Below are 26,316 nucleotides of genomic sequence, written 5' to 3'. Positions count from 1 at the left end.
AGGCATCGCCGGCACAAACACCGCCACAAATGCACTCACCAGCGCAAACTACCATAAGTCAAGATAATCAGGATCAAGACGCTTGGGACCTATATGACACCCCAGTGCAGGACAATGATCCCGATTCATACCCCACAAAGCCGTCACCGCCAGAGGACAGTACCTCATACTCGCAACTGGTGGCTAGGGCAGCAGAATTCCACAATGTCCAACTGCATTCCGATCCTATAGAGGATGATTTTTTATTTAACACCCTCTCGGCTACACATAGCCAATATCAATGTCTCCCAATGCTACCAGGGATGTTACGGCACGCAAAACAAATTTTTGAAGAGCCCGTAAAATCAAGACCCATCACCCCAAGGGTGGATAAGAAATACAAACCACCACCCACAGACCCAGTGTTTATTACTTCGCAGTTACCACCTGACTCCGTAGTAGTAGGGGCAGCTCGCAAAAGAGCAAATTCCCATACATCTGGCGACGCCCCACCTACGGACAAAGAAAGCCGAAAATTTGATGCTGCAGGAAAAAGAGTAGCATCACAGGCAGCCAACCAGTGGCGCATCGCAAATTCTCAAGCGCTGCTGGCCCGATATGACCGCGCACACTGGGATGAGATGCAACTTCTCATAGACCATCTTCCCCAGGAATACCAAAAAAGGGCGCAGCAAATAGTTGAAGAGGGACAAACGATCTCAAACAATCAAATCCGCTCTTCAATGGACGCAGCCGATACTGCAGCGAGAACAGTCGACACTGCTGTCACCATAAGGAGACACGCTTGGCTCCGCACTTCAGGCTTCAAACCTGAAATCCAGCAGGCTGTCCTTAATATGCCCTTCAACGAGAAACAACTTTTTGGCCCTGAAGTGGACACAGCCATTGAAAAACTTAAAAAGGACACAGACACGGCCAAAGCCATGGGCGCACTCTACTCCCCGCAGAGCAGAGGCTCTTTTAGAAAAACTCCATTTAGAGGGGGGTTTCGTGGCCAACCCACAGACACCACCAGCCAACAAACAAGAACCACACCATATCAGGGTTCATTCCAAAGGGGAGGTTTCAGGGGATATAGAGGGGGTCAATTCCCAAGGAGTAGGGGAAGATTCCAGACTCCAAAAACACCTCCACCTAAACAGTGACTTTCAAGTCACACAACCCCTTCACTCAACACCAGTGGGGGGAAGACTAAGCCAATTCTACCAATCTTGGCAGCAGATTACAACAGACAATTGGGTATTAGCAATAATCCAACATGGCTATTGCATAGAATTCCACAAATTCCCACCAAACATCCCTCCAAAAACACGCAAAATGTCACCACAACATTTAGAACTTTTAGGACTAGAAGTTCAAGCACTACTGCAAAAGGATGCAATAGAGTTAGTACCAGTACAACAAAAAAACACAGGAGTTTACTCCCTGTACTTTCTAATTCCAAAAAAAGACAAAACATTAAGACCAATATTAGATCTCAGGACACTAAATACCTACATCATATCGGACCACTTTCACATGGTCACACTACAAGACATCATTCCACTGCTCAAACAGCAAGATTACATGACCACATTAGACCTAAAAGATGCGTACTTTCATATACCGATACACCCTTCTCACAGAAAGTACCTAAGGTTCGTATTCAAAGGAATACATTACCAATTCAAGGTGTTGCCATTCGGAATAACAACTGCACCAAGAGTATTCACAAAATGTCTAGCAGTAGTAGCAGCACATATCAGGAGACAACAGATACATGTGTTTCCTTACCTAGACGATTGGCTAATCAAGACCAACACAGTAAAAAAGTGCACAAACGACACCACATATGTCATACAAACCCTTCACAAACTGGGTTTCTCCATCAACTATACAAAATCATACCTCAAACCGTGTCAGACACAACAATATCTAGGGGCAACCATCAACACATCAAAAGGAATTGCCACTCCAAGTCCACAAAGAGTGCAAGCATTCCACAAGGTAATAAGTGCTATGTGTCCAAACCAAAAGATACAAGCAAAATTTGGGCTAAAACTTCTAGGCATGATGTCATCATGCATAGCCATTGTCCCAAACTCAAGACTACACATGCAACCCTTACAACAGTGCCTAGCATCACAATGGTCACAGGCACAGGGTCAACTTCAAGATCTGGTGTTGGTAGACCGCCAAACATACCTCTCGCTTCTATGGTGGAACAGCAACAATTTAAACAAAGGGCGGACATTTCAGGACCCAGTGCCTCAATACGTTATAACAACAGATGCTTCCATGACAGGGTGGGGAGCACACCTCAATCACCACAGCATTCAAGGACAATGGGATGTACACCAAACAAAATTTCATATAAATTACCTAGAACTGTTAGCAGTATTTCTAGCGTTAAAAGCCTTTCAACCCATAATAACACACAAATACATTCTTGTCAAAACAGACAACATGACAACAATGCATTATTTAAACAAACAAGGAGGAACACACTCAACACAATTGTGTCTCCTAACACAAAAAATATGGCAGTGGGCGATTCACAACCACATTCGCCTAATAGCACAATTTATTCCAGGGATCCAAAACCAACTAGCAGACAACCTTTCGCGAGACCACCAACAAGTCCACGAATGGGAAATTCACCCCCAAGTTCTGAACAAGTGCTTTCAAATTTGGGGAACACCCCAGATAGATTTGTTCGCAACAAAAGAAAACGCAAAATGCCAAAACTTCGCATCCAGGTACCCACACCGCGAATCACAAGGCAATGCTCTATGGATGAGTTGGTCAGGGATATTTGCATACGCTTTTCCCCCTCTCCCTCTCCTTCCATATCTAGTAAACAAATTGAGTCAAAACCAACTCAAACTCATACTGATAGCACCCACATGGGCAAGACAACCTTGGTATACAACTCTACTAGACCTTTCACTAGTACCGCATGTCAAACTACCCAACAGACCAGATCTGTTAACACAACACAAACAACAGATCAGGCATCCAAACCCAGCATCATTGAATCTAGCAATTTGGCTCCTGAAATCCTAGAATTCGGACACTTAGACCTCACACAAGAATGTATGGAGGTCATAAAACAAGCTAGAAAAGCTTCCACTAGACACTGCTATGCATCTAAGTGGAAAAGATTTGTTTGCTACTGCCATACCAATCAAATCCAACCATTGCATGCCTCTACAAAGGACATAGTGGGATACTTACTACATTTGCAAAAAGCGAATCTCGCTTTTTCATCTATAAAAATACACCTCGCAGCAATATCTGCTTACCTACAAACTACTCATTCATCGTCTCTATTTAGAATACCAGTTATTAAAGCATTCATGGAAGGGCTAAAAAGAATTATACCACCAAGAACACCACCAGTTCCTTCATGGAACCTTAACATCGTCTTAACAAGACTCATGGGTCCACCTTTCGAACCCATGCATTCCTGTGAAATGCAATATCTAACGTGGAAAGTCGCATTTCTCATTGCAATCACATCCCTCAGAAGAGTAAGTGAAATACAGGCATTTACCATACAGGAACCATTTATTCAAATACACAAAAATAAAATAGTTCTAAGAACAAATCCAAAATTTCTACCAAAAGTAATCTCACCATTCCATTTAAATCAAACAGTAGAATTGCCAGTGTTCTTCCCACAACCAGATTCCGTGGCTGAAAGGGCACTACATACATTAGACATCAAAAGAGCACTAATGTACTACATTGACAGAACAAAGCTAATCAGGAAAACAAAACAACTGTTCATAGCTTTTCAAAAACCACACATAGGAAATCCAATCTCTAAACAAGGCATTGCTAGATGGATAGTCAGATGTATTCAAACATGCTATCTTAAAGCCAAGAGAGAATTGCCTATTACACCAAAGGCACACTCAACCAGAAAGAAAGGTGCTACAATGGCCTTTCTAGGAAACATTCCTATGAGCGAAATATGTAAGGCTGCAACCTGGTCTACGCCTCATACATTTACTAAACACTACTGTGTAGACGTACTAAATGCACAACAAGCTACAGTGGGCCAAGCTGTACTAAGAACATTATTCCAAACTACTTCAACTCCTACAGGCTAAACCACCGCTTTTAGGGGAGGTAACTGCTTTATAGTCTATGCTAAACATGTGTATCTGCAGCAACATATGCCATTGAACTGAAAATGTCACTTACCCAGTGTACATCTGTTTGTGGCATTAGTCGCTGCAGATTCACATGTGCCCTCCCGCCTCCCCGGGAAGCCTGTAGCCGTTTAGAAGTAGATCTTAAATCTTAAACATTTGTACATTTGTAAATAATTATTATAAACTTTTTATGTACATACGTATTCACTCCATTGCATGGGCACTATTTATAGCAAACAACTCCATCCTCACCCTCTGCGGGGAAAACAATCTAAGATGGAGTCGACGCCCATGCGCAATGGAGCCGAAGAGGGAGGAGTCCTTCGGTCCTGTGACCAAAAAAGACTTCTTAGAAGAAAAACAACTTGTAATACTCCGAGCCCAACACCAGGCAGTGGACTGTGCTAAACATGTGAATCTGCAGCGACTAATGCCACGAACAGATGTACACTGGGTAAGTGACATTTTCATTTTGGGATGTTAGGTCAGATGTTTTTGTGGATGAAAACATTTTACACAACATTTGGTTTGTGTTTTCAAAGTCTATTATGTACAGATGTCAAATGAATTTACTTAAATGAATGGCACAGTTAATATGTTCATAACAAATGAGGTCAAGGTAATTACAGTTCTTGATTCATATAAACTCAAGTAAAGTTTCTAAAAAAAATTTCACTCAAGGTATTGTTTTGCTTTCATATTTACTTGTTGTGTAACCTTGCTGAATAATAGACCCAACCCCTTTGTGCTTAACTTTCTAAAAGTGGCATTTTCAGAATTGTGATTACAAATCTGACTTTACCATTAAAGAGGGCTTTTAATTAGAATTTTCTTGACACAAAACTCGACCTGTCCACCTGCTCCTTATTGAAAAGTTATCACATATTAAATGCAATAAGATAACCCAGTGTTATCCCATGGGAGAAGTAGGCCTTACAGTAGTGAAAAACACATATAGGAGTTTTTCACTACCAGGACATTTAAAACATAAACGTTCATGTCCTACTTTATAAATACACTGCAACCCTGCCGTTTAGGCTGTTTATGGCCTGTCAAATGTATTAAAAAGGAAGATTTTGGCCTGCAAAAGGTTTGTTTTCCCAGGTTTAAATGGCAGTTTAAAACTGCGCACGCAGGTAGCAATGGAAGGCCTTAGACATGTTTAAAGGGCTACCTATGTGGGTGGCCCACTAGTAGGATGTGTTTTACAGACCATAGACACATGTAGTACCACTTTACTAGGGACTTACAAGTAGATTAAATAGACCAGTTTAGTGTAAGCTAATTCTACCATGTTTTGAGGAGAGAGCACATGCACTGCAGCAGTGGTAAAGTGTACAGAGTCCTAAAAGCCAAAACAAATGGGTTCAGAAAACCCAAGGGTTAATGCAAAAAGTTTGGGGATGACCCTGCAGAAAGGGCCAAGTCCAACATAGAGCAAGTCCACACCATGCTTGATGAAGGACAGTATGTTGCCATGATATTGTTTGACCTCTAAGCGGCCTTCAGCATTAAAGATCATAACACGTTGCACACCAGACTTACGGGCTCGTTACGAGTTTGGCGGTTGGACGTGCCGACTGCCAAACTCGCAGAGGTGAGGCAGCCATCATCCCGAATGCCTCACCTTCCTGCTTTATTACGATGTTCCCACTGGGGTGACTGGCGGGAACATGGTATTACGACGTTCCCGCTGGGTGCTACGGTATTTGTCTCGGCTCCCTTAAGGGAGCCAAGGCCAATACTGTAGCACAACAGCACCCTCGGAATGCACACTGTCTAAGAGGGTGCTGGGCAGGGGCACAGGCATGGGCAGTGCAGGGGCCCCCCCTCTGGCCCCACGCACTGTGTTTCCGCCAGCCTTTTTATGGTGGAGTCCCCATCATGGAAAGGCTGGCAGAAACAAGTGTCTTAATCAGCAGGGTGGCGCTGAGTTCAGCACCATAGTGGCTAACCACGAGTCTGACCACTATCAGCCCCTTCGAGAACCTTGTTGACGGCGGTTCCCTGGTGGTCCGACCACCAGGGTTGTAATGTGGCAATCCGACCGCCTGGAGTGTGGAAGTCCGAGCGCCACCATGAGTCTGGCACTCCTCGGACTGCCAGACTTGTAATAAGGCCCTTTGACTGGATTAAGATCACTGCGCATGCTGTAACCACTATCAGTGCCACTGCATCAGCGAGTACAGTCAGCAAGTACCAATTGGTTATACAGAATCGTCTTCTTGCAAATCACTACGTGTTGACTCTCATGGTCATCCCTCCATCCACTTGCAGTCTGCCTTTCAACTATTACATTTACTGTCAACTTCCAAATGTACTCTGATGACACCCTAATTTAAATCTGTATGTGAAAAAACTCAACGGACCTATTAACATAGTCATCTGTCTAGATCACATTGTACTGGATGGGAGAAAGCTTTCTTTGTCCAAATGGGCCAAAGTCGAGGGTCTGAATCTAACTTTTCAGCATGATGTTTGGTCTGCCCCATTAGTCTAGGTACTGTCCAAACCTGTGCAGGATGTAATGCATCTGGAGATCCTCTCCAACCTGGATTTCTCTTTCAACTCTCAAATTAGTACATATGGCTAAAAGTGTCAATATGCAATTTTTAATGGTGCCTCTTGAAAGCATCTCTCCATATTGAAGTGAAAATCTGTTCTTTTTTATGAGTATGTAGGCTAAAGTAATGCCCAATTTTCTGAAACCTAATAGATTCCAATAACTTCAAAATCATACCTCAACCATATATCCCGAATCTTTCGAGGTATGACTATTTCACATCATCACTGACAGAGCTCCCCTATTTCGCTGTGAAGTTGAGGATCAGCTTCAGTTCATGTCAGAGTCCTACAGACTTTTTTTTTTAATGACCTCCGCAATCCCTGCCAGGAACATACATTCACCCTCCTTACATTTGATCCCTTGCAGAAACATGGTGGCTGATCTTTGTGAGTTTAAGGCCCTAAAATCTAAAACACGTTGGTCCCCATCTCAGATCAGAGCCCAATTACCTCTGATTCCAGAAACTACTTAGGCAGCACTGTTCTTGTGGGCTGTTGCCTGAAACTATCTTTGGGGTTTTAATAGACGAATGCCGGATTGGGCCCTTCCCTTCATTCTTCTGGGCTCCAGTGGCTAATATTACTCAGATCTAACAGTTTGTTGATTTTTGCTTCCTATAAGAAAGAGCACAGAAAGAAAACTATAGTTACTACAATAAGTAACATTCAATTGATTTGCTTTCAGTATGAAACAGAAATGTTGATGATGCATTTGTTGTTAAACATCTTTACGGGACAAGGAGAAAGGGTTGTGGTATATTTCTGAACGAAGTGTTAATTGTTCAACACTGATTATAATTTCATGATGTACATTTACACTGACAAGAAGATGGAATTGGGATTAATGGTTGAAAGTTCCAATGAATTTGTCAAATGTGTTAACAGTAGAATGAATGACCATGTTAATGCACTAACCTGTTTCAGATGTGCTTACACTTTAGATTAGTACTGTTATTATTTAACCTATTTTGTGGTTCTTCTTCAGGAAAAAAGCACAATTGAAAAGAAAACGACATGTTGCTTTTATTGATGAAAGAATGTTATTTCATGGCACAAGCAATGAATTTGTGGAGGCGATATGTAGTTATAACTTTGATTGGAGACTAAGTGGTATGCATGGTTCTATGTATGGAAAAGGTAAGAGCATTTTATTTAGACTTTGGTGATATGTAAAAGCAGCAATGTTCCTATTTTAGTGCCAGGCATTTGAGGGCAGCCAGAGCAGTAAGCAGTACTATATTCATGAATACCGCCCTTCCTCCTCCATACTGTACAAAAGCTTTTAGCACTGTGTGAAGAATCTTAACTTATGTTCTGCCTCTAAGAGCTTTCTATGCGTTGAAAAGTTGCCAATCTATTGCCGAGAGTATAATCACATTGTGGCTGTACAGATAACTTTACTATTAAACAACTTGCCTGAATAGAAAAATCATTTGACCTTGTGTAAATGATTACATCTGTGACTCTGTTTTGAATATACTGCATATATTGTAGTTCCTTGTCCTGGTCAGTATTACAGTAAGAGGCTTTTATTGTCATTTAAAGCCTCATTAAAATGAGTGTAAAAATAAATATTGTTCTACCTTACTAGGTAAAGGATGGAAATTGCAGCACATTTACATCTCATAGGACTGACAATAATTTTCAAAAGCCCATGTGTATCTAAAGCTTTGTCTGTGCCTTTTTCCACTCAACTACACTACTTGTCAGTCTGTCCCTTCCTAACCTTCCTATTGGTTTGGAGAATTCCAGCTATTTCTCTGATCTTGTGAGAACAGAACATCTTTGCACTGCACCTACTACCCTATACAAGTTTAATGTGTTTTTTCCTTTCCTGCTTTCTGGCTTCATTGACTTTATTGCTTCATGATAGCTTGCCTATGCTTCAGGTCAAAGAAGTCATGACATGCAGCACTTGTGGATTTCATTTCTCCGGGACTGATCCACAAGCCTATTTCTTATAGGGCCTATGTGCCATGCATCCTGTTCTATAATTCTTGAATACAGTAGCTGTTGGAGATATGATACTTGTGCGTAAGGCAGCCTAACCTAAGTAAACCACCTCCCTCCAGACATACACGCATTGACTGATTTTGTGAAGAAGGTATGAACATTTCACAGATTTCGTTGTATGACACTAGCATCTGCTTTAGCACTAGCATTGGGCCCGAGAGCATTGTTTTACATGTGTATTATTCATGAATATATAGACAGTGTCCATATGCCCCAATTACCACTTTGCCTCTCTTGATTCTCAAACATCAACTTAATTGTCCCAAACAGATGTTTCTATTTCAGTGGTGCATCAGTGATGTCTGTTATGCCAAATGCCGACCTTATTTAATCTTCCTGTATACCAATCACCTATACCTGCCAATAAGAAATGTCATCCTCGTCAGTGCCCTCTCCAGTTAATGGTTTGCTGGGGCTGAAATGCCTGTCTAGGTCTTCGACACTGCCTGCATCTTTTTTCCTTTCTTGGTCTAAGTCCTTTTAGGGGCCCACCTCGTGTGATTTTTTTATTTTTTATTTTTTTTGCTTGGGTTGCAAAAGTGGTTGGAAGTGTACAACAAGAATGAAAACTTGCAGTCTGCTAGGCCTATGTTGAAAGCTGTGAAAAAGATATCCTGTCCCTTTAGGATTCCAAGAGCTTCTTTCCTACCTATGAAGCACTGTACTGGCAGTTGTTTCATAGAGCTAGTTCTTTTTAACAGTACGGAACCAATATAATGAGGTGTTTCCTGTGCCCAACCCTACCCAGCTGGACTGGGTGGGGGGGAGGGGGAGGCCGAACTAAAATGTTGTTTATGACTTCAGTGAAGGTTCCTACAATGCAGAACTCAAATGCAAGAAAGTAACCTTTTCTTCTGCATCGTACATTGTTGATAGTCATAAACGCTTAAATAGAGTAGAAAGCTACTTGTGGGGAACAGGAAAATGTTAGTATGTGCCATCTAGACTTAGACCACCCACCCTGTCCCCCAAGTAAACAGGAATCTATAACTTGAATAGGTTTCAAAGTGCTTCCTGACCCAATCTAGCATCTGCTTGAGTGTCTTGAGTCTAGGGTATAGTGTCCAGAAAATGTTTTTACTGACTTTCATGTTGACGCCTTAGAGATGTCGGCAATTGGGACGTTTCTACTCCATGCTTTGGTGATTGTTTTCCTCCTAGTAAAGGGTGCATTTGGTTTCCCTAAGATGTGTTTAGATTCTAATTGATAAGTTGTAATGCAAACTCCTATCCATCTAGCAATGGATTGTTTAGACCTTAATTACTTAATCAAGATTGTTTTTGCAGTGTGAACCTTTCCTACATTAACATTCATAGACACTTTTTCACCATTTAATGTTTTGGGTTCCAAAACCAGAGGGAGAACTTCAATATTAAGATGAATCTCGAGAGTGTTTACCTGCAACAAAGCAAATATTGAATTTGAAGGAAAATGCAGGCATTGTTGTAGGGCTCTTACAATGGGGGTAAGAATGCTGAATTTAGGGCTGCAGCACCACCGCCTGTGTATGACTGAGTCAGTCCCACACTGACTGTAAGCTGTAAAAAGTAAAGGTGATGTGTGGCATCCAAAAACCATGTCACTGACTCCTCAGGGAAGTCATGGTGGAACAGATCATACCGCTTTCTCTCAGTTGCACAAAGTCTCACACGTGTGGAGGCAGACAAAGAGATGCAAGATAAGTTTCAATACATTTATTGGATAAAATGCATGAGATGTAAATATTAGGAAGATAAAACATAATGCAGTGATGATTGTGACCATTAGGGTAGAACATATAAACACTCACAACATTCTGACATAATCCTAAATCTAAGAATTCCGAATTACACCATAGCATCTAACATGAGAGTATAGCAGTGTTAGCCCTTCTGCCTTACCCGGTTTTATGGAAGGAGCCCAACCCTATACCTAAAACAAAGGCAAGGGTGTAATGATGGACAGAATCCAGATTTGGAAAGCAGTTTCTTTATGTTAGAGCATCCTAGCCAACAGCGATTTCTAGACATCCATCTCTCTCATGAGTCTCCAGCAAATGATCCAACACTCCATATTCCAATATGATGTCATGAGTGACATCTGCCTCTGGAATAGAATTCCTCACATTCTACAATATGCTGAGATGCCATGATCTGGTGGAAAGACAAAGCTAAGATCAGCGAAGCTGTTGACAAAGTGGCGCACAGCATAAGATGGCTGGCTTGAATGTCACCTCTACCCTTTTTCATCCTGTGTGGTGTTTATGTACTAAAACATGTTGTGGTCTGAGAACAGGCCTGACGTGATAATGTCTCTGGATATAAGGTTGACTCCGTAACTCTTGAATCGGCGATACCCGGTGACAACCTTGAGGAGGTCACTGAGTGAAATGTTTGCAAGGGACAGATCAATGTGAAACACGAACAAGCATGCTTTTTTAAGAAAAGCAACTGAAAAATATAAGACAACAATCCAAAAGTGAACTGTGCTGTAATGTAATAAAATTAATAAAATAAATAAAATGTCTGCTTTTTAAACGCAAAGTCTATGTCCCTAAAGGCTAAAATATGGGTGCCCGATCTAGGCACTAAAAGGGAACCCACAACAACATCTACATCAGAGTGGTCTATGTTGACTACTATTGAAAATCTGAGTTTTTAAAACAAGCTTTGATGATTAGATGTCCACGGCGGAGAAGGATTATTTCTCAGGCTGTTGTTTTCTCTGTGAGTTTCCTAAGAGTTTGTGGCAAATACACAGTTTAAATTTGCATGTAAAGTTTTTATCTAATGCAGAGTGGAGTGTTTATGATTTATTTCCACTGCTTAGTCATAAATCTGAGAGTTGTACACAGTACTGTTTCTTTAATCCTAAAATACTGCATTGCTATCAGAAACAATGTTAGCTCATTGCACTATGTCACAGAAGTAGAGTTCAGATATAGCAGAGACCAAAGAATCCGCCATGAAAGAATTAGGCTTCTCCAAAGAAAAAAGGCTCGGACGGTTTGAGCCACCAAAGAACCTTAGAATTTTTGTGTGTGCATTATTCTGATGTTTGAAAAACAGACTTTTTTAACATAGAAATATATAAGGCCTTTTCAGATAATAAATCAACATTATGAGCATACAATTCCTCAAGACTATAAGGTTTCAGAGCTGACAATTTTGAATTCCAAGATTGGAAACCGTAAGCAGTTGCAAAATGTATAGACATAAAGACCTTCTAGTCGAAACATGACAACTTTGGGAAATCCAAAGTAAAGTCACTGAATTTGACATTGAAAGAAGATTGAAAACTGAAGAGGAGAGACAATACTGTGCCCAAAAAGCCACAGACATCTTTGGAGGCTGAGATAATATCTAGACCTTCTGAAGTCAAGAATGAAAAGGTGCCAGTTGGTGAAGTAGTGAGTTTATTCAAAAATCCGTACAAAGACAAGGCTTAATAGATCTAGAAAAGCATTTCAGCGCCATCAAAACATTCTTTTGGAGAGAGCACAGACGAGGATGATGTTTCTCAACCTCAGTGATGGGTTATTGATATACAGGAAGACTAGGTAAGGTCAGCATGTGGCATAATATAGTCCTCATAGATGCACTATTGAGTTAGTTGCAACTGTTTGGGACATCTGTAGTTTACTTTTGAAAAAACACTAAAAATCTAAATGACACCACAGAGGCAATGGGAGAATTGTAGTAAATTATTTTTGAACAAACATTCATCTTCCCAAAAAAGAGGGAAGCCTTGAAATCTAGATGTACCAAGTCGCAATGCCCCACAGAAAGGGAGTCAGTGCTCAGAGCCTAGCACATCTTGGCAACATTCCACAAATCAAAAGTAGTTCTTTTGAGGTCAATTTGAGGTTGAGGGTGGTAAAGGACAGAACACAAAACGTTCTGCTACCACTGAACAATGACAAAAAGACTTGATCCCCAACATTGTTGTGTTGTATGGGGGCAGGCTGAGGTATTACAGGAAACAAAGGGGAAAAATAACCTCATGTTAATCATCATCAAGCATGTGTATTATAATCAGTTGATTTAAAAAAAAAAAAAAAAAAAAAAAGGAAGCTAAAAAAGTACAGTTGGACCAAAAACGGAGTGTAACAATAACTGCCATATTTCTGTGTTGCATTAAGTAATACAAGAACCTCTTCTCAATGGAACAATAGAAAGAGTGCCACACAAAGAGAAAGCAAGGAGCTTACTCTTTGTATTTCCCTGTATCAAAACAGGGCTGGTGCTATTTCCATTACTGGACTTGAGCATTCTACTAAATTCAAAGTGGCAACTTTGCATTGTGTCCCCCCACCTGCTGTAGAAAAAATATTTCCTACCAACCATAGAGATGAAAGATGCATATCCCTCTAACTATAAACTCATTGAAAAGAATCTCAGGATCGTGATTATCAGTTCAAGATGTTGCCATCTAAGATCATATCAGGACCAAGAGTGTTTGAAAAATGCCTTATGAGGTGGATGGACATCTAAGAGAACGCTATGCATCCTTTAAGTAATATACTACTCATAGGTACACATATATCCAGCACATACATTTAACATAAATGGATATTTGCTGGTGAAAGGGTGCTGGCTCCAACAACAACATTACTGTATCGATTGAGGATCACAGTGAACATGAAAAAATTGCCCCCCTTTCATCCCAGTAGAAATTATTCTCAGAAGCGGAGATCAACATTGCCACATAAATATCAGTCCAGAATTCTCACATAATATTTGCTTAAACTATTCCACCAACAACACTGATGCCTCTAGTCAATTGCAAGTGGGTTACACATAGCTAAGATCATCATTGCACCTCAGTGGGCTCAACAACCATAGTGATTTTATCTCTTCTTCATTTCTCAGCAAAGGATGTGAAGTTTGGCAGTACTACCTGTCAGAACCCCTTACATTGGGCCATGTGTGGCATACATGGGCTACTGGGACCAACCATGGTTGTTGAAGCCTTTTTTTGGCTCCCAATGTCTAGGGGCCCACCTATTATGGATCCTGAGCAACTTGGACAAGTACTCCTTCTGCACTTGGACTCTCAGTAATAATGTGGTTGAGCAGTCTAAGGCTCCATCGGGGATAGGTGGATACAGGATAGTGAATACCGACTTACAATTCAAAATGCTCACTGCAACAACAATAAATCATTGTCCAGTCAAATACTCACTTTTATGAAAAAAGAGATGTATTTTATTTCTACCACTAGCCAACACAACAGAAAAATAAAAAGTTCACAAACAGCTACACATTCCCCACTGAGGTCAGGGCTTTCTATTATTTCTGTGTTACGATGCCTTGTCCCACTCCCTCCTCGCTCTAGTGATAGTAGTTATTCGCCATTTCACTTTTGGTAACATCCAGCATATGCCTCACTAGTAATTTGAGTCCCTCCCTCCCGTTACAGGACAACTGAGTTTCTGTTGCTTTGTTTCTGTACAGGAGTGGGTGGGGGGGGCTCTTTTAAGAAGAGAGGGGAGGTGTCTAGGTGAGGCAAAGGAGCCTCATTGGTTGTTAAGGAAGGTGAGGGAGTAGGACTAGGAGTAATGCCATTACCGGTAAGTAATGGACGCATTTCTGTCCCAACACAACAAAATGCACTAGCAATGATAAGGTAATGGGGAGGGAGAATATGTTATCCAGAACCCAGGATCCTAAATCTAACGATGTAGCTCCTGAAATGTAAGATTTTGAACACTTGATCGTACTTAAAAAAGATTATAGATTGGTGTAATCTTATGTCATTTAATACATTTTGCACTTTTACACTTATGATGTTAAATTAAAAAAAATTACTCATGTTAAATGCTACAATTTTAATGTGGGTACAGTGAGAATGGTGACAACATGAGCGGCTGTTTTTCCCAACACTTGTGTTGTTTGCAGTATCTGTTTATGGAGCGAAGTGCGTCCTTGCCAGACTTTCATTTTGCCTAATTTTATGAATTTTTGTGGAATTTTCTGTAATTACTTAATCAGAAATTACGCACATTGTGCTCAAGTGTGGATGCTATATACAAAGCTTGAAGGTCAACAACACAGAAGTGCTATGTGTCAAAACGGACATGCTAGATAAACTAGTGCCAAAATAATAATTACTAATGTACAAAAAATAGAGAAACAAGGGTTTTAGTTCAATACAGCTTACGTTTGTTAGACTAACAAAGGCTAAGAGTAAAACACATGTTTTGCAGCATGTGTTGTCGTAGATTAAGTACTGTTCATTAGTCTCACTCCAAGTTGGAAAAAAAACTTTTTTTTCTGATAGAGACTTTTGTCTGCAGATTCCTTCCCTTTTGAATATTCCCTCAAATGGCGGACTGGATCTGGAAAATCTTTACTAGCATCACTGCACACCTGCAGCGCCGCATCAGTGTTGATCCACACTGGAAGTGATGTGCGTGGGCCTATAGGTGTCACCTATGCACGCTCACATCAGTTCCACCCCATTTCTTCCAGTGTGTTAGGGCAGTACCCTTCCAAAGTATAAAGGGGAATTGTTTTTTGTGGGGAATGACGCCAACAAATATCTGTGACTGATTTCCACTTGATTTGCGTGTGGGATCCGGGATCGCACCACCACTCCAAGACTTACAACAGCTGCGCCTCAATGCACCCAGAGACTATTCAGGAGCGCAAGGTGAAGCTCTTCCCCCACAAGTATTGAAAGATTCAGTGTCAGTCGAAGTCACGGAGTAGATCCCACTCCCAAAGCTATCCCTGCAACAGGTCATCATCAAGGTCCAAGTGTTCAGGCAGGTCCAATAAGAAGCGGAAGAAGTCCAAGTAGGACTGGGCACCATCTGCCACTCTCAATTTCCTGACTCCACTGTCATGACTACGGGCCCCAAAGAGCAGAGAAGCCTCCCATCTTCGGCATTCCCTAATCCATACTGGCTTCTAACCCATTTTCTGGCACCATATCCCACTCTGGAGCACGATCTGTGGACTACCCCAAGCTGGACGACAGCCAACCCATAATGCTGTCAGACTCCGAGAAGCAGTTGCTCCAAACTTGTCTGAGGCTGCAATTGGCACCTCTTATTCCTGTACACATGGACAAGCCTTCTGACACTGACATGGTACCCTTGCTTCCGAGGACCCCACAAATGCATTATCTTTTTGGGGCAGATTCCAATAAAGTAATGTATGATACTGGAGATGAATTTGCTCAGGCCAACCAGGAAAACAATTGGTACGAAGCTGTCTGATGGTCATCGCCCTGCACTGTGGGATCCTGCCTTTCTGACCCAGCATCCTTCACCTGAGAGCTTGATGGTGGAGGCTTCAGCCAGTAGGGTGAACCCAAATGCATTCCCCACTACTACTCTCGTCTGCGAACCTAAATGTATGGAGGCCTTTGGGAAGAGAGTTTTCTCGTCCAAGAGTCTTGCATTGCAGTCTGTGAATTCTGTTTGCCTTCTATGGCGTTATGCACACGCCTTATGGGACTTGATTTCTCACATCTTGCCATTTGTCCCAGAGGCGGTGCATGCCATTGTTACGCAAGCCATTTAGAGTCGGCACATGCCGCTAAGTTCACAACACATTGTGGATTGGACATCACCAACTCTGCGGACCGAGCCAATGGCACTAGTGTGGCCATCCGTAGGCATGCTTGAATACAATCCAGTGCTATTTCAGGAGACATTCAGACTATCCTGATGGACATAACATTTGATCCATCTGTTTTGGGATATGGCAGATTTGGTTCTGGAGCGTTTTAAAGAAAGTAGGGACACAGTGTTTTCCTTGGGCCTTTCTGCCACACCACGCAAAGGGCACTTACAGTTGTGCCCCTCTGTGGATATGATAGGGACTTTACACTTTGCCAGCAGCTGCAACCCACTCAGCAGTCCCCTCAGCCCTTTCATGGCCACGGCCCCTGTGCCCACCGATCTCGTGGACATTTGGGGAAACATGGAGCCCAGTCGTCCATCCCTCCTGCTGCCACAGCCCTCTAAGCCTTTTTAGCATGTCCCTGACGACACACAGCCACCCTGTTGGCATCAGCTGGCAAGTTCTGCCAGTGTGGCAGGCCATTACCTAGAACAAGTGGGTGCTGCAGATCGTCCAGTGGCATTATTCTTTTTCACTTCTTGAAACCCTGTGGTCCTTCCCACCATCCTCAGAACAACTAATGGAGGACCATTTGTCGTTTATGCGATAGGAAGTACAGGCTATTTGGCCAAGAAAGGGTGCTGATGCCAGAAATAGGTCATAGTTGTTATTCTTGCTACTTTCTGGTGTTGATAAAGGACAGCGGCCTCTGCCCAATTATAGACATTTGCCCTCTCAACGCCTTTCTCCAGAGTTAAAAATTCAAAAAGTTCACCTTAGCCCAGATCTTGTCTACCCTCAAACCTGGAAATTGAATGCTTGTGCTGGACATACAGAATACATATGTTTGTGGTATTCGTAGCTGTAGATACACATGCTGTGTATACTCGTGCCATCTATAGTTGGCCTTGAACGTGTACAACTTGTTTTTGTTTGAAGATGTCTTTTGAGTCACGAGGTACAGTGACTCCACCTATCTCTGGTAATGCGCACCAGCTCCAGATTGTTTATTTCCGCCATATGGTTTGTGTCTATGTGAGCTCCAGCATGACGCCTTGTGGTGTTCTCACTGGGGCCTCGGGTCTGTTCCTTTCCGGTTGAATCAACAATCCTGCGTACTCCTCTGTTCCCAGCACTGCGTATTCCTTGGACTCTGTTCCACATTTGTCAGCTTCTACAACTTCTCCATCGCAACCGACAATGTCCTCATGATAGACCCCATTCCGTTTCTGTTCTACTTGACACACCAAATATCCTAAGCGTGCAATCTCTGTTTGTCCCCCGATCACTGAGAGGACTATTGTGCAGCGTGCATTGCGTTTCTAAACAAAAAGACCCTTCGAAATGGGCAGGCACAGTGCATTGGTTTGGCTTCCATGTGGCAATGTTGGGAAGATACTCCGGAACTCTTCAGAGAACAGCTTCCTGCTATTTTCAGGCATTGAGATGGAGGAGGTGTTCTAATGGAAAAGCATGGATTTAGATGCTGAAGCAGAAAGAGAAGCACCAGGGCCCTCACTGGCTGAGCCCCGCCACCAAAGTTTGCACCGGTAACTACTACTCTCCTCAGTATCACTTACTGTAGGGAGGCACCAACTTCAAGCTCCTGTGCCTTATCAGCAGCCTCCTGTCCACCACTGCCTCACAGCCATGGCCAGCACTGAACATCCAAGCTGGACCAGACGCTCTCCTCTCTGCAATTAAATCCTTTTTAAATCCACATGTGGATGTCAATGGCTGCCTTGGTGTCCGCCCAGAAGATGCCTTCTGGACCTCTGTTGCAGCAGAGACTCTCAGAGCCGAGGCCTGCTGAGCCGAAGTGCTCTGAATCAAGACACTCTGATCCAAGGCCTTCAGAGCTGAGATCCACCAAGCCGCAAAACTTGGGGCTGAGACCCACAGCAATTCTCAACACTTTGGAGCCCTCGCCCATCCTGGGCTTCCACCATCCGCAGCTGCATCCTCCGGTGCCTTTTAAGATCTTGACCAGCCAATCCTCCAATGGCTCCAAGAACACTTAGGCAACAACGCATCCATATACAGCCTTTCAGGGATCAGAACCTGGCCAAGCCTTCCCAAGCATCCAAGGACTTTGTTCCTTAGAAGAAGAAACTGGCTTTTGAGGAGACCCTCCACCCTCTTGTGGAGCTAGCATCAAAGATTTGGCATCATGACCAAAGCATTTCTCCACTGTCTCCTCCCGTCCTTCTCTACGTCCCCTATCTCTCCTCTGCTTCCTGTGGATCCTCAACATTTCCCACAAGGTTCCTCACATGCAGGTGGACGGGGCAGCCCGGGATCATCTTTTGACCCGCCATATATTCCCCAGTTCCCTAACCTCTGGGTGATTGACGAAGGGGCCCGAGCTGACAGTGACCCTGATTTATGCCCTGCAAAGCCCTCACCCCTGGATGACACCCCTTGTGCCACGAGGTCTTGCACAGGGCGGCCACCTTCTACAAGGTGTAAATGCATGTTCTTAGCCCAAGGAAGTTTACTTCCTCGTGGAAACCCTCTCATCCACACAGCATCCCTCCAGTATCTTCCAATGCTCAAGGGCATGCTTAAGCCCATTGGAAGACATCTTTTAGGTGCCAGTGAAAGCACGAATTGTCATGCCTCGGTTGGACAAAAAGTACAAAGCCTCTCCCTAATTCAGGAGCCAGTTACCCTCCGATTCCTTAGTTGTGCACACAGTAAGGTAACGTGAGAACTCCCAGAGTACAGAAGATGCACCTTGTCTGGATCGGGAGAGTAAGAAAATTGGTGGCAAGCAGGTTGCAGCACAGTCTGCCATCCTTTAGCATAATGTCAATTCTATAGGTCTTCTCTCCTGGTACGACTATGTCCACTGGGATCAGATGGAGGAATTCATCCAACATCTCCCAGACACACACAAAAAACAGGGGTAGAAGTTAGTGGTGGAAAGCAAAATCATCACTGACACTAATATACGCAGCTCTTTAGATGCCACAAACACAGCTGCCAGAAAACTAAACACCAATATCCTTTGCCGCTGCCATGTCAGCCCCTATGTTGACACTATAGAATATTAAGAAGGATACCCATATGGTTACAGCTCTAGTCACCCTATAAACACCAACTACCCTCAGCTCATTTTGCCGCTTCCAGTATCACAAAGCATCCAAAGCTCCCACCCTAAGACTTCCACAACCCTCTCCAGACAACAGAAGCAGACACCCTCATGGGACTACTACACCAGAGTCTATAAGGGGAATAATGGTAGGGTTAGGGGGAAGGTTACAGCCCCCGAGGGGGTCTGCCCTCCAAAACAGTGACGTTCTAGTCCTTCCACCTGACCATATGATACTTGTCAGGGTAGGGTTGCTGGGGTTTCTGCCACTCTGGGCAGAAAACACCTCTGACCAGTGCTTTCTAGACAGTCTTCAGGAGGTGTATTGCTCAGAATTTATGCAAACACCACCAAACATTCCCCCCTTGCAAACACAGAGTCTCCCAGGAACACCAACATCTGCTCCAAGAGGAGATGCACACACTACTTGTCAAGGGGACCATAAAACCAGTACCGCTTCAACACCACAACAGGGGATTGTACTCCCTATACTTTCTAATCACCAAAAAGGATGGCTTCCTCAAGCCTATCCTTGACCTCAGGCTTCTCAACAGATACATCCTGTCTGAGCACTTTCACATGGTAACACTCAAGGATGTCCTCCCTCTTCTAAAGCAAGGCAGCTTCATGACTGCCCTCAATCTCATACCTGTCCATCCTACACATCGAAGATACGTACGTCTTGTGGTGAGCATCATCAGTTCAAAGTACTGCCCTTCGGGTTACCATAGCCCCCAGGGTATTTGTCAAGTGTCTGGCCATGGTAGCCTATCACCTCAGAAAGAGCAGCATCCATGTCTTCCCTTACTTAGATGATTGACTGATCAAGGGCATCATTCAGCAGCATTGCTTAGTTTACACATAGACAACCATATATCTCTTTCACAGCCTAGGCTTCACAATCAATAAAACAATATCCCACCTCCAGCCCCTCCAAGTGCAACCCTTCCTCAAGGCCACATTCAACTCCAGAGTAGGGAAAGCATATCCCAGTGTAGAAAGGGTGCAAGCGTTTTGAATGCTGCTGTCTTTTTTTTAGCCATAGTTTCAGGTAGCAGTCAGGACTGGTATGAGCTCACTTGACATGATGGCATCCTACATCGCCATAGTTCTGCATGCTAGATTACATGTGAGTCTGTTACAGCAATGTCTAGCAGCGCAGTAGTCTCAGCCTGAGGGGTCTAGTGTTGATTTTTGGTCATACTTATCACTGTCTGCAGTGGTAGGATGCAAACAACCTGTTGGAGGGGTTGCCTTTTCTCGACCCACTTCTTCAGGAGACCATCACTACAGATGCCTCGCTCACCATCTTGGAGGGGGGGAGAGGGGTGTTGCAACCCCAGCACCACACCATCTAAGGGATGCGGACACCTTCCTAGCAGGGTCTCGTTATCTACCTCCTAGAACTGTTAGCTATACAGCTGGCCCTCAAGGCATTTCTTCCCCTCATCCAGCAGAAGGTTGGCTTGGTCTGGACTGACCATACGACTGCCATATTTTAAGTACAAAAGCAAGGGCACGCCTGGATGGCATTCACAGTGCTGTGTCTGGCTCACAGAGATCTTTTCAGGCTCTGGCCTCCTCTTGGACGGCAGCCAGTGTCCCTGCACATTCCATCCCCCCTCCATCCACCTCTACCCCTTCCAGCACCCCACTCCCTTCACCCGTCCAAAGCACACATTCTGACATGCAGGCACACACCTCAACACACAAGAAGCACACTTCAAAACACAAGCACCACACCTCCCACCACAAGCATACACACAGCCAACATACACATGCACACACACTAACATCCACTTCCCCCAGTATGTCCACCTCTTCCACCTCTCTGTCTGTCCACTGTACATGCACATCCCCAGTCACTGCACCCTCATTCAATGTTGCTGACCCTATACCTGCAGTCACCACAATAGCACACATCCATTCATGCACCCCAGACACCACACCTGCACTCCCCACAACGACTTTAGTTGACACATGCAGCACACTCACCAGACTTGCAAACACCCAGACAACATACATTTACACTGGCAGCCTGTCTTGTCCCACTGTGCCCACCCCCTCCTCCCCCAAGACACTCAAACGCTCCAAAACACCCACCCAACACACATCCACCACACCTCAGCATACTGTCCAGTCACCTGCACCCACATCACGTACACCTACACCTGTCACGACCACTCCCTCTACCTCCACTCCCACGCCTTCCTCCGGGTCCATCCCAGTTGCCCCTAAGAAACTTTTCCTATCCCCTGTTGACCTATTTGAAACCACTGGCCCACCCGGTCTCGTCCCTAAATGTGCTTACCTCCTTGCCCTGTCCACTCCTTCCACGTCACAGCCCGCCCTTCCTATTCCCGTGCTACCTCCCCGTGAGGAAGAGACCCCGTGCTGGCCCAGGAACATCTGCTGCACCCCAGGCCAAATCGGCTCCACCAGCTGCAAGCACAAAATCCAAGCTCCTTCCACCTTCTAAATGTAAATCTAAGCCCACCCCTCCCAGTCATACGTCCTCACCCCCACAACCCCCCCTGCCCCTGTTCCCTGAGGTGCTTGGTTGCCCCTATGAGGTGGAGTACCGTAGCACTTGTGGGAGTCAAGTTGGGGCCATTGAGGCCCATCAGACTTCTTTCACTATGGACTGGCCATTGGCCCTCTATGCACTTCTGTTGCTCTGTGAGCTGAATAAAAGTTAATGTGTGGCCTGTGTTGTTTGAGGCACACTCTGGATCCGTGGTCTCTCGTTTCATTTTTTGGGGTGTTGGGCATGTGTTTACTTTGGGCAGGGTGGATTTATCTGGTGTCGGATAAGTACCTCTTGCTGTGGGGTGTATGGCTTGTGCTGCTGTGAAGGGTTGTGGGAGCGTTGCAGGGTGGGTGGAGTGGGTGGGTTTGTAACTGTGCCCTTTCTACCCTGGTTTAGTAGTTTGCGGTACTTACCAGCATCGTCTTCGTCATCGGTCTCGGTCGTGGAGGTATATGGCAAGGAGCAGGGCTGGCATGATCTGCAACTCTCTCTCCATGTCTGCTTCGACATGTTGTGTGAGCCTCCGGTGAGTGTTTCCTTATATTTGGTTTGTTTCCGCCTGGCTTTGCATGGCGGTGGTTCCCGCCCTGGAACTGACGGCGGTTTAGTGCTTCATTATTTCATGGGTAGGTAGGGCCTTTCTGTCTGCCTGTGGGCGGGCTCTGCCATCGTCGTCGTCACTCCTCTGCTGGCGGTGAGTGGTTTTCAGGATGCCTGTGTTTCAGTTGGTTCATTATTTGGCTGTTCGGACCGCACGTCTGTTGGCGGTTGTTACCGCCGTGTTTATAATGAGGGCCAAAGTCAATGAGACAGACTCAGCAGCTTTTCCTTTCATGTGCTTCAGAAGTGAGAGTGTAAGTAGTTACAGATGGAACCATTGCAAGATGGATTGTGTTGTGCAAACAATTCATCTAATACGATTCTGTAGCTGCTAGTAAGCTAAACATGACACCTATGATGCATTCAACATGGAAAACACATTGGCACAGTCAGTAGTTCTAGTATTTTTCGTAACACTGGCATGCACAAATATTGTTTTGGTGGTAATGGCAGTGGTGATAGTGACAGTAATGGCGTAATAGTTGTAAATATGTTAATGGCTCTCACTAGAGCCCTGACAAAAATATTTAAAAATAAGAAACCTATTACAGTGAAAAGAAATCCTCAGTCCTTTATAAAATGCTTGTAGAAGATAAAGAACTGAATGTGTGATGATTATGTGTCCTTTTTTTTTTTTTTTTTTTTACTGATGGAAGATAGTCTCCCATGCTTTGAAAAGCAAGCACTCACTGGAAACAAACTGATATTCCAACATTATCATGGAGATTACTACTTCCGTGGATGGAGTCAAAGCCCACTCCTATGTATATTTTAATTAATTGGTAGCAGTATATCCTGCAGACAGTTTCACCTTCAAGCCAAATCTAAAACCTGTACCAGAATCTCTGCCTCTGAATTTGTGCAGAAGCTACATGGTCTTCAGTACACACGGTCACAAGTCATCACTGTGTAGATACTCATTTTATTCAGTCCATCTTTATTGACTGCAGAATCGTGCAGCAACATATATAATCCAACTCATGCTGCTACACGTGGAAGTTTACCCAAAATTATGTATTTGAAAAAAAGTAAAAGCATGGAATTACGGAATTTATCAGTGACAGATTTTGTATTCTTTTTAGTAGTATGAACAAAAAACAGTCCCATTACCCGCCCACCCCTGCTGCTTGACATGTGTATTAATATAGTGACTGAGTTCTATAAACTGCAGCTCCCATAATGCATGTTTGTCTTAGTCATCGGTGTTTAGCAACCTTTATCGCCCATGGTAAGCACCTTACGTTTGCCTTGCTGCCCAGCAGGATACTCAGCAGTAAAGATTCACCCACATATGCTGTGATTTCAAAGTTATTGTGCTCATCAGGATCTCCAACCCATCCGGTGTGTAAAACCAACTGGGCTGCCAGGTAATCTCCAGACTTGGCAATCCATTCCCACCCAGGTGGACCCACTGACCCATCTTTCCTATTGCTAATCTTTTACTTCCATTTACCCACACCAAATCTGAAGATAGCCCGTCCTGTTCCCTAAAGAATTTTAAAACATTTTTAAATCTCAGGAAAAGGGTAATTTGCTATGTGCTTGCTATCAAAGACGGAGGTTGTCTGCATGGTTCCTCATGTCATAACCTGAAATCCACATTTACCTAAAAATACTCTGAAAGTCATTCAGGCAAATAGAACCATTTAGATTGCAAACTGGGAACAAGTGGCTCAGGATTGGTCACTGAAAAATAAATTTGCCTGGTCCCATGCTGCTTTGCCCATGTTTTTTATGTTTGTGTTTGATTTAATCAAGCAGGTTTTATTTGGTAGCAGTTGTCATCCAAGGAAATTTAAGTTCCTAGTGGTTTTCTTTAAAATAAAATAATTTTTCAATGGCAATCCTAGTTTAGGAAACCGAAGTAGTTCTCTCACATTGGAACACCTTCCAGAAAACTCCCTTCAGATGCTTCTGTCTCTTAGATTTTCGGAGAAAAAGTGTCTATTTATCATACTAAAGAAAAGGTCCTGTTCCTCTTGCAATTGTTGAATTCGAATGTGGCAACATGGTACCAAGGGAATGCATGAAGACATCATCCCTAGCAAAGATTTGATGAGGCAAATAGAGAGTGCCTTTTTTCCTTGCACCAGACTTGTCAGGTACAGTAATCTTTCCCGTCTTCCTGGAGTTTGATCCGCTATGTTCAGCACTGTGTCCAGTGTAGCCCCCAAAGAACGTCATTATCTTAGATGGCTTAAAGGGTTGACTTGCGGTTTCAGATTAAGGCCAAATTTGTTGAACAGGTGTAAGCAGGCATTGGTTGACCTCTGTGCGGATTTATGAGAAGGTGCTTTGACCTGCCAGTCGCCTAGATACGGAAAGACTTGGTGTTTTTCCTGACTTAAGAATGCTGCTACTGGTGCCAGGGACTTTGAGAAAATGCGAGAGGCAGATTTCAGGCAGAATTGAAGGACCTTGAACTGATCATGGCTGCAGGCTACTGTGAATCTAAAAACATTTTGATGGCGTGAATTTATTGGGACGTGAAAGTATGCACTTTGGAGATCTTGTGACATATAATTTCATTGGTTTGGAAGCTGCAGTATGTCTTGGGGCATGGCCATGCGAAATGTCTGTTTTCTAAGATATTTGTTCAGTTCCCTTCGATCCAGGATAGGTCTCAATTCCGCTGACTTCTTCCGTAATATGCAGAAATGGGAATAAAAACCTCTTCCTTTCTGGTTTGGAGGGATTCGTTCTGTGGCCTCTTTGTTGAGCGTGGTCTGTACTTCTAATCTGAGAAGATGCAGATGTTTTGGCAGGGACTTCTGGGGCAGAGTCTGTGGTGGTTTTTGGATGATTTCTAGTGTGAGGCCGAATTGAACTAGGTCCAATTACTCACTCATCTGTTGTTATTTTCTTCCATTTGTGGAGGTGATTAGATAGTTTGCCTCTGAGGCATGTCTGAGAGAGTGGAGATGTAGCGAGCACCTGTAGTTTGTCACTGTTGACGTCTTGTGTCTTTGCTCTGACAATCCAGTTTTTCTCTCTGGGTTTGCCTCGTGTAGACTTCCTCAGAAGGCTGTCTCTGCTGGTACTGCAGGCAAAACATTTGTGACCCAGAGTGGTGTGTTGGGTACCTGTATTGTTGACAGGTTCCTCTGTAGGAGAATTGCCCTCTACCTTGTGCGTCACAAAAATGTATTTTACGATACTGCTGGGTACCCAGTGACTTGGCAGTATTTATGGTTAGGAGGGCAGTGTCAACATGTTTCCCAAAGAGGCCTTCTCTGTCATATGGGAGTTCCAGAATTTTACTTTGTACTTCCATTCTGGAAAAAGTGACTTTCAACCAACCTTGCCTCTGTAGGACTTTTGAGTCTGCTAGTCGTCGAAAACCTGTGGACGCAAAGTCTTTGGCGTAGTTGATGATTTCGAAGGAGGTACTTTGTCCTTCCTGTTGGATTTTCGTAGCCTCAGCTTTGACATCATCTGGAAGATGGTCAAGATATGGTGTGATGTCTGACCACTTTTGTCGGCGATATCTTCCAAATATCGCCAAGGAGTTTGCTGCTCGTACCATGAGCGCTGACATTAAGTTTTCCCGATGTTGTCCAGGCACCTACTTTCCTTTCCAGGAGGTGTAGAGATTGGCACAGATGGATTTTTAGAAATGGACTGTACCACTTGGGTTGTTTCAGAGTCCTTTTTGAGATGCCTAATGAGGCAGACAGGAGAATCTTCTGAGACTTTATATTTTTGTCCAAGCGTGGCAAAACTGCATCTACTGTGGCTGGGTTCTTCATGGCCTTTATCCCTTCTTCCCAGATGTAATCCCGGATGGGAATAGCTCTAGCACTCTACCTTAAGGGTTC

At 43.7% G+C, this 26,316-nt stretch overlaps 1 protein-coding gene across 7 annotated transcripts in view; it reads left to right on the top strand.

Moving 5' to 3' along the window:
- PARP11 (poly(ADP-ribose) polymerase family member 11) overlaps positions 1–26,316 on the top strand; it is a 156,424-nt gene that overhangs the window by 93,706 nt on the left and 36,402 nt on the right. For all 7 annotated transcript variants that reach the window (XM_069228404.1, XM_069228400.1, XM_069228402.1 and 4 more), the window contains one exon: positions 7,693–7,844. In XM_069228404.1, the coding sequence (XP_069084505.1) occupies positions 7,693–7,844 (152 nt within the window). The remainder of the gene's footprint in view (positions 1–7,692; positions 7,845–26,316) is intronic.

The sequence above is a fragment of the Pleurodeles waltl genome, chromosome 4_1, assembly GCF_031143425.1.
Source record: "Pleurodeles waltl isolate 20211129_DDA chromosome 4_1, aPleWal1.hap1.20221129, whole genome shotgun sequence".
Taxonomy (NCBI): Eukaryota; Metazoa; Chordata; class Amphibia; order Caudata; family Salamandridae; genus Pleurodeles; species Pleurodeles waltl.
Note: the sequence above shows the minus strand (reverse complement) of the source record. Positions and strands in the feature narration are given on the sequence as shown.